The sequence below is a fragment of the Oryzias melastigma genome, linkage group LG4, assembly GCF_002922805.2.
Source record: "Oryzias melastigma strain HK-1 linkage group LG4, ASM292280v2, whole genome shotgun sequence".
NCBI lineage: Eukaryota > Metazoa > Chordata > Actinopteri > Beloniformes > Adrianichthyidae > Oryzias > Oryzias melastigma.
Genome location: NC_050515.1, coordinates 29,335,113 through 29,349,080, shown reverse-complemented (window position 1 = coordinate 29,349,080; position 13,968 = coordinate 29,335,113). Strand labels below are relative to the sequence as shown.

At 41.6% G+C, this 13,968-nt stretch overlaps 1 protein-coding gene across 3 annotated transcripts in view; it reads right to left on the bottom strand.

Moving 5' to 3' along the window:
* kif1aa (kinesin family member 1Aa) overlaps positions 1–13,968 on the bottom strand; it is a 64,164-nt gene that overhangs the window by 21,959 nt on the left and 28,237 nt on the right. For all 3 annotated transcript variants that reach the window (XM_024258980.2, XM_024258981.2, XM_024258984.2), the window contains exons 15-27: positions 12,506–12,639; positions 12,135–12,214; positions 9,785–9,860; positions 7,608–7,687; positions 7,431–7,537; positions 7,273–7,353; positions 6,995–7,175; positions 6,837–6,909; positions 6,667–6,757; positions 6,443–6,591; positions 6,182–6,360; positions 5,922–6,059; positions 792–1,085 (exon numbers count right to left, since the gene is read on the bottom strand). In XM_024258980.2, the coding sequence (XP_024114748.1) occupies positions 792–1,085; positions 5,922–6,059; positions 6,182–6,360; positions 6,443–6,591; positions 6,667–6,757; positions 6,837–6,909; positions 6,995–7,175; positions 7,273–7,353; positions 7,431–7,537; positions 7,608–7,687; positions 9,785–9,860; positions 12,135–12,214; positions 12,506–12,639 (1,663 nt within the window). The remainder of the gene's footprint in view (positions 1–791; positions 1,086–5,921; positions 6,060–6,181; positions 6,361–6,442; positions 6,592–6,666; positions 6,758–6,836; positions 6,910–6,994; positions 7,176–7,272; positions 7,354–7,430; positions 7,538–7,607; positions 7,688–9,784; positions 9,861–12,134; positions 12,215–12,505; positions 12,640–13,968) is intronic.

The following is a 13,968-nucleotide window of genomic DNA, read 5'->3' as shown; positions in this document are numbered from 1 at the left end:
TTCACAATCTGCTGGAATGATCGTGTTAACAGTTGAAAAGTTACAGAACGTTAAAGATTTTGCGTTTAAGTGTCACCGGCGATGCCTCAGGAGTTAAAGTGTTAACAGGTTAGGTGGAAAAACGGAATTACTCAGAACCAAACTGGATTAATCAGCAGCTGCTGGATGTGGAGTGGAGAGAATTATTCATTTCAATTTGCAATGAAGAAAACAGCGTTACTTATTTTCACTGAATCGTTGTTTATTTTTTCTATGCTTGTACGGCTGTGGAAGAAATCACCCAACAGCATCTCTGAACCCCCTATCTTCTAGTAGAGAAAAGTTCAATTTAAAAAATTCCGACAGTTGAGATTTTGTTCAATGATAAATGAAAACCAAACCAAAAAGTAAACAGAAATATCTGCTCAGTCCAGAGAAATCTTGAATGTGTTCATTTGGCAGACAAAGACGACACTGACGTGGTTTGTTTCATGTTGAACGAGAAGCTAGAGGAGTATTTAGGAAGGTGAACTAGATAAAAGTCTGAGTGTAATCATCCGTTTTATGTCTGCAGTGTACCAGATAAGTATTAGAAACATCACAACCAAAATGGAGTCTAACTTGGACCTGTTTGGATGAAACACCAGTTTGCCTCCTCAGGAACAAAATGTTTGTGTTTCAGTCATTGGATGTCCAGTGCACAGGGAAACAACACGAGCCTTTCTCCAGACAGACTGAAGTGGGAGCGGCCCAGCGTCTCAGTGTGAAAGAGCTAGTTTCCCCCACCAGCATGCTCCTGAAACCTCACCAACCTTCCCACTACACTGAATAATGGAGAGCGGTCGTAAAAGGGGTCCTGGCCTTCGCTGGAGCCACGGCAGAGCTCTCCCTCATCATCATCATCATCATCATCATCATCCTCTGCCACGAGCTCAGAGCTCGGGTCGTCCAAAAAGATATCATCATCCAGGTCCTCCAACTCCTCCTCCTCCCCCCGACCCTCCCTCTGCGAGGTAGCCAGTTCAGTAATTTCAGAGGTGGAAAGGGTCGGGGATGGGGTGGGGTCACTCATGCGCTCGCTCATGCATGTGTTGAAAATGGGGTTTCTGGTGCAGCCGGAGACATGGGAACTAGGTTAGTACAGTCAGATAGAGACAACACACTTGATCAAACAAACAAGGCGGCATGGACCGCAGGACGCGCACGCCAGCCATCTTTAACCTAGTTTACACATGGAGACAGAGCAGAGATTGAAAAGATTGGCAGAGCCTCAACTTTCATTTTCGAATTGTTTGTTTGTTTTTGAGGAATCCTGCTGCTATCACGAGAGACAGAAGGGTTCCTCACTGCTGATGATGAGCTTTTAGTTTAATGTATCTAAAACATGCAGAGCTTTGCTTCATTCTTACTCTGAACGTGCATCTACAGCAGGGCGCTCAAACTCAGTTTGTCTTGGTGCCACTGAAGGCGGAGTCTGTCCGAGGCTGGGCCGTATGGGGTTCAATTTGTCACAAAAATATGTTTCTGTGTCCACTGTCTATGTCAACGAAACGAGTTTATTGAACATTCTATGTACTACTAAACAATATCTTCTGTGGAACGACAGGAGCTAACCATGCTGTTGCTAAGGACTTTTCTGACGACCTGATCCAACGACAATAGTAAATACAAAGTTTTATGCATAAAGCTGAAACATCAGTAAATACAAAGCTATCATCAAAGAACCGTGGACTTGCAGAAGATATTGCTTAGTGGACATTGAACTTTCATATTAAGGCAGGGGCCGCAAAATATTAACTTGGGGGCTGCAAATGGCCCACGGGCCGCCAGTTTGAGACCCCTGGGGCCCGTTCCAAGAAGCAGGTTTTGTTGGAACTCTGAGTTCGTGAACTCCAAATTCAGTAAAACTCTGAGTTTTTGGTTTCAGAAAGAGAGATAACTCAAACCCGTGAAAGTGGGGGAAACCAAGCCCGTTTCAAGAAGCGGGTTAGGATGAACTCAGAATCAATCACTATGGTAACTGAGTCTGTGAACGAAACCTGGTCGGTAGCAGGTTTTCTTCAGGAAACTTAGAGTTCTCTGAGGTCTCCGCCCCTTTTAAAAGTGAAAGATGATCAAATATGAGTTCCTCATTAACATTTAGAGAACATTCACATTAGAGACGTCACGTTTCCATCACGCAGAAACCAGAATGACATGTTCATTCATAGAGGATCATGTAGAGAGGAGGCTGATTAATCCAGAGGAAATGTTATTTACGTCGGTAGAGGATTTGGAGGACACGAGTCGACTGACTGGAGTTTCCCCGATTCATTTATTCTTTGAGTGATATTATGAATAGTGAGTTTTTCCAGGGACTTGCTATTAATAATACAGAGTTTTCTTTTCCTCATCTTAAACTTCAGAAATTATTGAATGTCAAACACCGAGAAAGCATCTGAACTCATCTACTGTCCAGCACTTGTGTTGAACATTAGCTCGGTCGTCAGCAATGCTGCTTCACTTTGCGGAGGCCTGAGTTTGACTCCCGGCTATGGAAAGTGTTTTTATGCTTAAAAAAAGAATTCGGCGAATATTTTTTAGGTCTTGAGAATTAAAATTAAAAAAATGCTTTTTTAACATATGCAGCTACAGTTTCTTTTTAGCGTGCAGTGATATCCGTGTGTGTAGGTGGGGGGGGGGTTACAAAAACTGGTCATTCATGCGATTACAGAGATTACTGGTTAAATTAGTAACAGATCAAAAACCACTCCTTACTCAACAAGAGACAAAATAACCTTCCTGACATTAATTATTCATTATTAGAAATGATTCAAATAACTGCAGATATTTTCTTTCTGTTCTACCGCTGCAGCTGTGTTGCTTTTCTTGCAGAAAATGTTCTATAGTCGCATATGCTTGAAGGAACTTATCAATTTCCATCGCCGGTGGATGCCAACAGGTGTTTGTTCCCGTTGCCATGGTGAATCGTGCTGTCTTTGCTCCATTGATCAAGGCTTTTAATGGTCGCAACGCTCACACCTGATTCTGGTTCTGACAACTTCAAGTTGATTAATCAAACATTTTCAGCTGTTCTGGAACCGAAAACCCTGAGTTTGGGAATTTAGAGTCCAGTGACTCTAAGTTCAGGTTTGAACTCTAAATTTGTTGAACCTGCTTCTTGAAACGGGCCCCTGATCTACACTTTATTACCCTTTAGTATTGGCTCACCTGGCTTGACTGTCATATAAAGTCCATCCCATTCTTAACCCATAGAGTTCAACATGATGCTGGTCCACCTTTTGCTGCTATTCTAGCTTCAACTCTTCTAGGAGGGCTGTCCACAGGGTGAGGATTTTGTTTTTAGGAATTTTCAACCATTCTTCCAAAAGCGCATTGGTCAGGTCACACTGATGCTGGTGTCCGCGCCGGACAGTCCCTGCCTCTCCATGCTCCCCTACTGTGCTCGGCTGTGCGGAGATACACCTCAGCAGCGCAGTTTCCTTCAGATGCAAAAACTTATTTCAAGCGTCATGAGTTGTCAGAGTTTTTGTGGCGAATCAGAAGAAACACGTTCCTGAAAAACTTGAGCTACTCTGAAGGTCACGTGAAGGTTGGAGCTCTGTAGTATTACTGCCACAAGTTATTATTTTATTAGTCGACTAATCACCAATTATTTTTTCTGATTAGTTGACTAATCAGGTCATGCGCTGTGGATGTAAACCACACATCTTAACTATCATTAGCTTCAAACTAACTTAAAAACTAGATATATAGCATTAGTGTGAATGGTGGAAGCTGAATTTGGCCGCTGAAGATGCTGAAAATGATAGATAAAAACGCTGAAGTTGATAAATAAAATTGCTGAAGCTTATATCCAGCTAAATTATTAGTTAAATGCCAAATTAGCCTAAAAAACAAACAAAAAAATGGGCGGATAGCCAAAACAGCTAGCATGTAGCTTAAAAAATAGCTAAACCTCAAAATACCCTAAAAAAAACCTGAAAAAAGCCTAAATTGGCCAAATCAGCTAGCACGAAAATATTAGCCTAACTCGAAAACAGCCTAAAAAAACGAAGAAAAAAAGCCTAAATTAGCTTAAACAGCTAGCAAGTAGCTGAAATATTAGCTAAACTCCAAAATAGTCAACAAAACCTTGATAAATGCCAAAATAGTCCATAAATCTAGCAGAATGTCAATAAAACTTTGAACTTTACTACACTCCGACTCCATATAATATGAAGTAACGACTAATCGACTGTTAAATTAGTCGTCGACTATTTTAATAGTGGATTAGTCGTCTATTAGTCGATTAATCGTGGCAGGTCTACTCCGTAGCAATTGACTGCAGAAAGTCTGTGACCTCTTTGACCTTCAGCATCCTCTGACCTCTCTCCATCAGTTCACGTGGTCGACCACTTGGTGTCTGAGTTGCTGTTGTTCCTAAACTCTTTCATGTTGTTCTGATAGAGTTGACAGTTGACTGTGGAAGATTTAGGACCTTTCGTCACTAGATTTGTTGTACAGGTGTCATCCTATGACAGATCCACGCTGGAATTCACTGAGATCCTGAGAGCAGAACATTCTTTCACTAATGTTTGTAAAAACAGTCTGCATGTCTGAGGCCTGATTTATACACCTGTGATCAGGACAGGTGATTAGGACACCAGATTCTGATCATTTGGTGGGTGAGCCAATACCTTTAGTAATATAGTGTATGTTTTAGTCTTAGCCGTACCTTCATTAGCACTGGTACTGGTATCAAGTTTCAAGTCTATTATAGTAAAGACATCTGATGAATACACAACTTAAGATAAAGTAGATCCTGATAAGTCAAAACACTTGGCTTCAGAATAACGGATGCAAAAGTTCTGCAAATTACAAAGAGCTCACAGATTTAACCAACTTTTCCAAAATATGTGCCAATTTGATTACTTTTTTTCAGAATTTACTACAAACAAATGTGTTTTATGTGTCATTTAAGAGCATGCTGATTCTAATAAAGTATAAAATCATACATGACAAAAATACTTGAGTAATGTATATGTTAATGTTGATTATAAATATTTATTTTTTTATATAAATGTTTAATCCATATCTAAGACACACTAGCAGGAGATTATTTTAAAAATAATAACTGCTGGCGCCCCAGACTTGGCCACACCTCCTCGTGTAAAACATAAAGCTGAAGAAGCTCACATATTTCAGCTCAGTTTCAGAAAAATCCCTGGTCACACTTGACCATTGAAAAGATGACTAATAAATCCTGAAAAATTATAAATGAAGATAACTTTCTATGCGTTTAATAGGAAACCGTCTTTGCCCACGGCCCTTTAGTCCAGCAGCTTGTTACCCTGATAGGAGGGGAGGGCTATCACTGCTGGGCTCACACTGGACGCCGAAGCGCCGCGGAGAGGAGTGCAGGCGGCGTCTGCCCTCTCCTGGAATTCACTCCAGATGGTCAACGGGCTCTTCTGCTAGAGCTTTTTATTGTTTTTGCCAGCATGGTTAAGTTAATAACCTAAAAATATGACCCCATGTTTCCGCTAAGAAGAAACAAGCAGTTATCAGACCTACACTTCTTTATTTATCTGTTGTTGAGACACACAGACAGAGAAGTGTGTGTGTTTATTTTCATCTCTACAGTCTGTTTTCTCATGTATCTTGATGTAACTTCCTGTCAGGATTGATGCCAATCGCTCGCGGCTCACACACTAAATGGACCAGACACTGAAATGATCCGCTGCACGGCGCGAGCCTGCTGTGGAGGACTGCGGCGCTCCGTGCCTGGTGTGAACCACACTACAGATTAACAAGGGCGCTGAAGGGAAGCGGCCTCCGTTCTGCACCTCTTCGTGGGACTTCTTCCGCGTCCAGTGTGAACCAGGCGTTAAGCTGCTTTTGTCAGCCTGCATTTGCGTGGTGACCTGTACATTAAGGAGCGAGTGGGAGTCGGTGTTTACCTGCCCACCAGGCGGAACCAGGGGAAGCGATCATAAAAGGGGTCACCTCCTGTCATCACATTTTCACATTCCTCAGAGGCTGCGTTGGGCACATCAGCTGCACGATCGTACATTTCCCGCATCAGGTCAAGTCTCTGCCTGTTGGAGGTGAGGACAGTTTACACTAAGGTTTTTGGCAACTATACAGCAAAAAAAAGCTGCATGCATTATATTTGACCCAAGCTAAACAGAGTCTAAAACAATGCTCTGTGTTCAGCTACCTTAGTTTCTCCAACGTCCAATAGTGAGTGGCTCCGTTCTTCTGATCCTGAACCTCCACAGCAACAATAGTGCGAGGAAAGGGCATCTTTTCCCTGTCTTTGGTTGCCTCTGGGGGTAAAACGTCAGGAGGCAGAGGGGAATATAGGGTATCAGTCAGTAAGACAAACTGGAACTGGACCTGCAGGGGGCAGAAAGCAGGGTTTTGGTAAGCATCCAGGTGTTGGCTGAGTGTCCTGAAGGATAACAACTACAGTCTTGACCTTTTTCTTGAGTTCCACGCTAATTGCGTTGGCCTCCTTCAGGAAGATGGCGTTCCCCCATAAGAGATCTCGCAGAGAGGTGAACTGGTAACACTTCCACTTACGGAAACTCCACACAGCCAGTTCCCTCTCCCTCTCTGTCCACTGAACTGCTCACACAGACAAATTCTGACTTAGACGTGTCAGAAGCAAAGGTTTGCACATCCTCACGTCCTTCTCTTTACCTTCCTCCTCAGGCTCCTCATCTTCCTCAGGGGCCTCGGGGTAACATCGGTCCACCTGCTTCTGAAGGGCCTCCAGCTTGCTCTCATAGTCCTGCACAAGTCATCATTTAAACACAAAAGTGAAATTGTGTATTGCTTTGTCATGACAAAGGAAAGACTAAATTGTGCACCAGTCTTTGCTGCTCCAGCAGATTGTTGGCCTCCTCTCTCTCTCTACGGTATTGATCCTCCAGCTCTTGCAGCCTGAGAACGAGACCACAGGTTTTAGTGAGGAGCATCATGGCAGCATTTCTGATCTGGTCGTTCATCAGCAGTCAGGACTGTGCACCTCTGCTCCATCTCCTGCTTCATGTCGATGCCCTGTTTGTCCAGCAGCTCCCGCTGAGCAAAGGCCCAGTCCACCGGCTCAGAGGGGGTTTCTGCACATGGAGTTCTCTCCCTCTCAGCTCTGGCCTGTGCAGGGTGGTTGAAGCGGAAAACGTGGCTCTTCCCCAGAATAATGCGATTCCCTGCAACAGCATGCAGGTAAAATCAAGAAAAAAGCAACATCCACATCAAAGTTATGTAGAAAAAACCTGAAACTGCTACAGAAAGGAGTGATCAGACCTGATCTGAGAACTGTAGGCTCTGTCACTCTCTTCCCATTCACATAAGTCTCAGCTCCTTCACATGGCTCCAGGACGACTGCTGCTTAGGAACAGAGGGGTCTCAATGTCACAGAAACACCAGGCTCTAAGGAGAACAGCTGAGAGGAGGTGGCTCACTTTCTCCCGCTGGACCTGTGGAGCTGGTAAAAGTGCAGTGCTCATCCTGGATGAAGTGGCCACTGAGGCCGATGTCCTGATGGTTGCTGGCATCCAAACGACCCACCCTGACAGGCATGAGGAGTTCAGTCAGGACTTGAAGTGAAATGAAGACGCATGCTGTTAAATATTCCTGACCTAGTGATCCCGTCTTTGATGTAGTAAAGCAGGCACTCAGACATCAGAGGATCCTCATTGAGGTTCACCAAATGCGGCGTCTGGCACGATACAATGAGTGACTTAGTTCATTCATAAGTCATTACCATTTCATCACAGGAATCAACCCATGCAGTGGAGTTCACTTCCAACAGTTTATACAGTGTTCCCCCACATATTCACATTTCTCTGTTCGAGGTTTCATGAATTTGCTGATGTTTTTTTGTCACATAACTCTTCCAGTTCATCACAAAAGCTCAGATAACTTATGAAGCTTGTAATAAAATGTTGCCTGGGGGGGGGCGACGGCTCTATATCTCCCCTTCAGGAGGGATTTTTTGCAAAATGTTAAATTTGCAAAGAGACTGAATGTTTCATTAAAAATGTATGGAAGAACGCTGAAGTTTACCAACATTTCTGAAAAATTTGTAGTAAAATTGCTTAAGAGTCCCTAATAGATGCTAACTTTGCAAATCTATTTAGTGCTGTTTAAATATGAGCTAAAATACTACTTCCTTAAATACTAGCTAAACTCCAAAATAGCCTAAAATTCCTCCGTAAACAAAATTAGTGAAAAATGTCGACCTGTTGCTAAAATAGAAGCTAAACTCCAAATTAGCCTTAAAAAAAACAAATAGATAACAAATGAGCCAAAACTGTTAGCATGTTGCTAAAATATTAAGTCAACTCAAATTTTTTTGGAAATGACTATAAAAGATGTGTCAGAAGGTTGCCCTCTGTCTCCCCCTCTGGCTCCCTCCGCACACAGTCTCCCTGTTCTCTTCTCACTGCATTTCCCATCAGCCCCTGCAGCTCCTCCCAGAAGCTCCTCAGCTGCTTCTCATCTGCAATCACCCTCAAAAGCTTAAAGCCAGAGCACCAAGGCAAACTCAGTCTGAAGTATTATCCTCCCTGCTATCCTGAATCGTGCCCTTACTGTTGCCGACTTATTTTGAACTCCACTCTCTCCTGTCAGCTGCCTGCCTCGACTCCTGCCTGGCCTTGACCTCCGCTTGCCTCTCCTCTGACAAAGCCAAGCCGTGCCTGACCTTCGCCTGTCTCTGACCTCCGTCTGCCTCACCTATGAAATCTCCACGCTGTGCCTGACCTCTGCCTGTCTGACCAGCTTCTGCCCCTCAACTCTTTAATAAAACGCTGCATATGGATCCAACTGCCTCTGACTCCTTGTTACAAGATGAAACCCATGAATATATTTAAAGGTTTGTTGTTAATCTACTTAAAATGTTGAAATTCAGACTTTCTCATTCATTTCCTATGGGGCATATTTTGCTTAATATTTCAAAAACCATAAAGTTGATGAGTACCAAAAATACAGCAGTAATGTCCTGAACGAGCTGAACGTTTTGATAACAAGATTGATGAAATCACTGGAAGTGTGATTGAGTTTTTACACGCTGAAAAACGTACAGAAAGGAGCAGGAGGATCACTACAGTGTGAATGCTGAGTAAATATTCACACTATTATCATCCACGACAGGTGTTTATTATTGGATGGAGGAAAGACACGTTCCTGATTTTAAGCCACAGAGTGACACTCGTCATCTGCGTCATAAAATACGCTGTCACTGCTGTACAGACTTTTGTTCTAGATTCAAAAAAACTCTTCATGTTGAGCAATATTCCGATGTTCTTCAATAAATGTTTACAAAGCATGATCAGAAGTGTTTTTGATGAATATGGATCGTAACGAACATCCTTCGGCTGCAGGGGTGAAGACTTCTCCCTATTTTTGCGGATTCTGCGTATTCGCGTGGATCTCTGCGGTCCATAACCCCCGCGAATACGGGGGAATACTGTAAATGATAATATGAAGGACAGTTTTCTTCAAAGCTAATGAGGAAACAGATGAAGCTGAGGGAACAAGGGCTCCACAGTAATCTGCTGGCTCAGTCAGGAAGTGTCTGAAGAGAAGATTGACAGCATTGTCTGCTCAAAGCACTCAAAGAGGACAGCTCTCCACACCGCAGAGAAACAAACCTCGTTTGGGGAGAACAGCCCCACCGTGTCAATAAACACAGGCTGGGGCTTTCTGGGGTTATCAGACGGCTTTGGAACGAATGCAAATGAGTCTTAGTCAGTCATGTAAGGGTCACAGAAGGAGTCTGGGGAATGAACCATAAAATTGGGTTTGCTTTTACCTTCTTTGGAGAGAAGACACCAACAGTGCCGCCATCTTCTCGCATTGCCACACCCATTTCTGCCAGCAGCGCCTCTCTGCACACACAAAAGTAAGTCAGGTTTCAGGCATTTTGATTCTAATTCACTTGCTGTTTTGTCTGTCATTTAGTGTCGCAATGTTTTCCAACCTTTGCCTCCATGGATTTTTTCTTACCAAACACCGTCTGCTTTTGGATTTAGATATCTTCTTCATCTATTAATATCTTGACCCTTCCGTGTTCATTCAGACTATGACAATACTCATAGCTCAGCCTCACACAGCATCCTCATGTATGCATTAAAATGGCTTTAGTGGATCCTTAGCAGCAGAAGGAGCTGCAGCCACGTTAGCATAAACATGTTGTTGACAGATTCCTATGATGACCAGGTAAGCTGTCAGCTGGAAAACTACTGAGTAGAAAATAACAATAAACTAGATATATAGCATTACCTGCAATAATGCTAATGTGAATGCTGTAAGCTGAATGTGGCCGATGAAGATGCTAATGCTGATAGCTGAATAACTGAACCTGTTGCTGAAAACACTGAAGTTGATAGCTGAAAACGCTAAAACTAATAGTTGAAAATGATGAAGTCGATAGCTGAAAAGGATGAAGATAATAGCTGAAAAGGATGAAGGAAATAGCTGAAATCGCCGAAGTCGATAGCTGGAAATGCTGAGGATAATAGCTAAAAACGCTAAAACTAATAGTTGAAAATGATGAAGATAATAGCTGAAAAGGATGAAGGAAATAGCTGAAATCGCCGAAGTTGATAGCTGAAAACGCTGAGGTTGATAGCTGAAATTGAAGTTGAAGCTGATGGCTTGCTAAAGGACTGGTAAATGTCGAATTGAGCCAAACCAGCTAGCATGTAGCTGAAATATATTTTACTCAGAATAAAACTAAAAACACCATCAGAATCTAGAGATGTTGGACTACATCTAGTGCAAATTTTATGATTTTATGTCCAGGTATACAGAAGAACTCGCAAGTTAAAAACAAACATCCTTAAAAATATTCGCCACCAAAAAAGCATCGAGTCTAATAAGAGTAATTAGCTTCTGCTGATATTTGGAGCTGCTGTAAGGAAACTACGTAGCTCGGGGTTCTCAAATTTGATGTAAAAACGTTTTCTGTGAGGGACACAATGGCAGAATATGAGTAAAACAAATCCACTTGAAGTGTTTTATTTGTCTCACTTGGCTCCACTCTATTGACTGGTTCAAACCACCGCTCAGCATTTATTTACAGCAGGAGTCTGCAACCTGAGGCTCTGGAGCCACATCCTTCATCCCTCCACTGTGGCTCTTTGGCTTTCAGTAAAAATGCTAACAATTTTAGTGAATAAAACATTTATAGTTAATTTCATTTATTTAATCAAGTTTTGCCCTTTATATTTTAAATTTTATCATGTCAGATAAATGAGAAAAATAATTGGAAGAGTGGTTTATTATTAGAATAAGAATAAAACACATATACATTTACTGAAAAAATAGATTTTACATAAATGTTGTCCTATTCAATAGTAAATAAGAGGAAATGGACAAAGCGCACCAAAGTCCTACAAATGGAAAATACCATGTTTGATTTGACTTTATTTGATACAGGGTTCATTTTATTTTGAAGGGAACTTATGTGCTGCTGTCAAAAGTAAAAGAAGTTAAAAACAAAGCAAATTATATTAATTCAAATATTATAATTTTTTTACAGCATACTTTATACAAATACAGTAAATGGCTACAAAAACAAAGATAAAGTGTATTTTTTTAAACAGTGACTTTGTGGCTCTTACTTGGTTTTGGTCAGTAAAAAACTGGACCAAATGTCTCTTTCAGAATCAAAGCTTGCAGACCTCTGGTTTACAGTGATAACTGAAAACTGACGCACAGATGACATGTCCACTTTGAACTGCAATGTTTTAAAAACTGTAAGGAGTTTTATAAATAAAAATACAAGTTCAAGAGCCCAAAGTAAGCTGATGAGTTTAAAAGTCGAATGGTTTCTGTAGCTGAAACTCTGCTTGAGTTATTTTGTTTTGTAGAGCTGAAAGTTTTTAGCTGAAAAGGAGCTTTTGAAGATTCCGTAAGACATTTTCAACGGAGTTAAAAAAATGCTAGCTGTAAAATAGTTTAAAAAGTTAAAGAGTTATGAAGTTGAAACTTTCGCCCACCCGTGTCATAAAAGAGCTGAAGATTCATGAGCTGAATAGGTGAAGGGGTTGAAGAACTACGGATGGACAAAAATCACACGGAAGAAAAATGGATCACTATAGTGTGAAAGCTGTGGAGTATTCACACTATAGTGATCCATTTTTCTTCTAACATCTTACCTTTCCATTCGGATGGCTTCTGTTTTGCGAAGTTTCTCTTCCCAAGTTTCATTCAGTTCAGCAATGATTTTCTCTGTTTCCTAACATTCAAAGACAGCAACAGTTGCACTTATTTATTCCAGTACAAACATTTAAATGTTTTTTGGTACATGTGTCACATATTTGCTGAAAATTGTGAAGTGTAAATCCTCACAGTAGCAGAGCAAACAAACAGAATCAGACACGTGACGTGTCTAATGACATGAGAATAACCTTTCATGACTTCAAATGCTGTCCATTCTCTAGGAGCAGGAAGATCTATATCTCACTGCGTGATAACGAAGTGGAGTTCATGCTTCATTTTTGGACAGAGGACTGTGATGCAGGCTCACCTTCAGCCTCTCAATGGCCTCCTCGCTGCCTGGACTGAACATGATGCGATCGTGAAGGCTGGCGATGGATCCGGCACGGCTGGACAGAGCTGAGAGGGATGGAGAGGGGCTCATCCCCGTCATGGCATTGGTCACTGTGGAGACATCGTCATTTTAGGTCACAGCTTGGCTGCATTGTTATTGTTCTTGTATTCAGGCATGTCGGTCACAGAGGGGCGGGGCATGGGGAGAGAACAGGAAGTGAGGTTTGGGGAACTAACAGAACTTAAAGATAACAAAATGCAAGAGGGGAGAACAGAAAGGAGTAAAAAACAAACATGAAACAGGTCTGAATCAGACATGGCTTGTGCAGAAGCAACGGCAGCACCAGCAAGACGCCGCGGATGAAACGGAACAAAGATTGTAGCGATGCAGCCATCCAAAGCCTAAAACAGGAATGACTGCGATGCAAAACTTAAAGCCAGCATTATATGCTGTGTTATATACAAAAATACAACTTTCCGCAATAGTTTTTCAAAGGGAAACTCCACTAAAGCCTAATGATCGGCTGAAAAGCCTTTACTTACTGTATTTTCCAGGGTATAAGTCGCAGTTTTTTTCATAGTTTAGCCAGAGGTGCGAGCTATACTTGGGAGTGACTTATTTGTGTTTTTTTTTTTTGTTTTTGTTTTTTTTATATGAATATGCTCATATATTTGTTATTTTCCCAGTAAACACCAGTTGTCCTTTAGCTGTTGTTTCTTCTAACAACCACTAGAGGGCGCTGCATCTGAGTATAAAGTATGTGCTACTGTTAGCAGCAGAAGAAGTGTCGTACAAAACAAACATGGAAGAGAATCTGATTGTTTTTCTCTTTGATATTTTTCTCATACTGGTTAAAAGATTGGTATTCTTGTATTTATTAATGTATTTAATTTTAGCTTTGCTAGGCTTGGGGGATTTGTTCTGAAATGTTAGACTTTTCTGCCAAAGTGTGACTTATACTCCAGAGACTTATATATTGTTTTCTTCTTTTTGATTAGACTTTTTTTGCTCTTGCGACTTATACTCCGGAAATCCGGTAATCAGGATGAGATCATTTTGGAGGAGCTTTAGTGGTCCCCTACTCAACACTTCTTTATGGGTCCCTCCAGGTAAACAAAGACAATAGGTTTTTATCTGATGAATCAAAACGATGGCAACGCTTTATAATAAGGTTATTTAATAATCTCATTCAGGATTCCTATCATAAAGTGTCACCAAAATGACAGCTGTGAACAGACCAAGAAAACTGTGATATGAACCTGTCAAAACCAGCCAAGAGACAAACTAAATCAGTTGAAGAAACTAAAACAGTTTTTTTGTAAATCCACCTGACCAAAAGAAGAGTACAGTATTCCCAGCATCTGCTTCAGAAGCACACATCCTGATGAGACGTGTCCTCAGTTTAGGAGTGTGTAGGTAATGGGATTCCTTGGCTGACC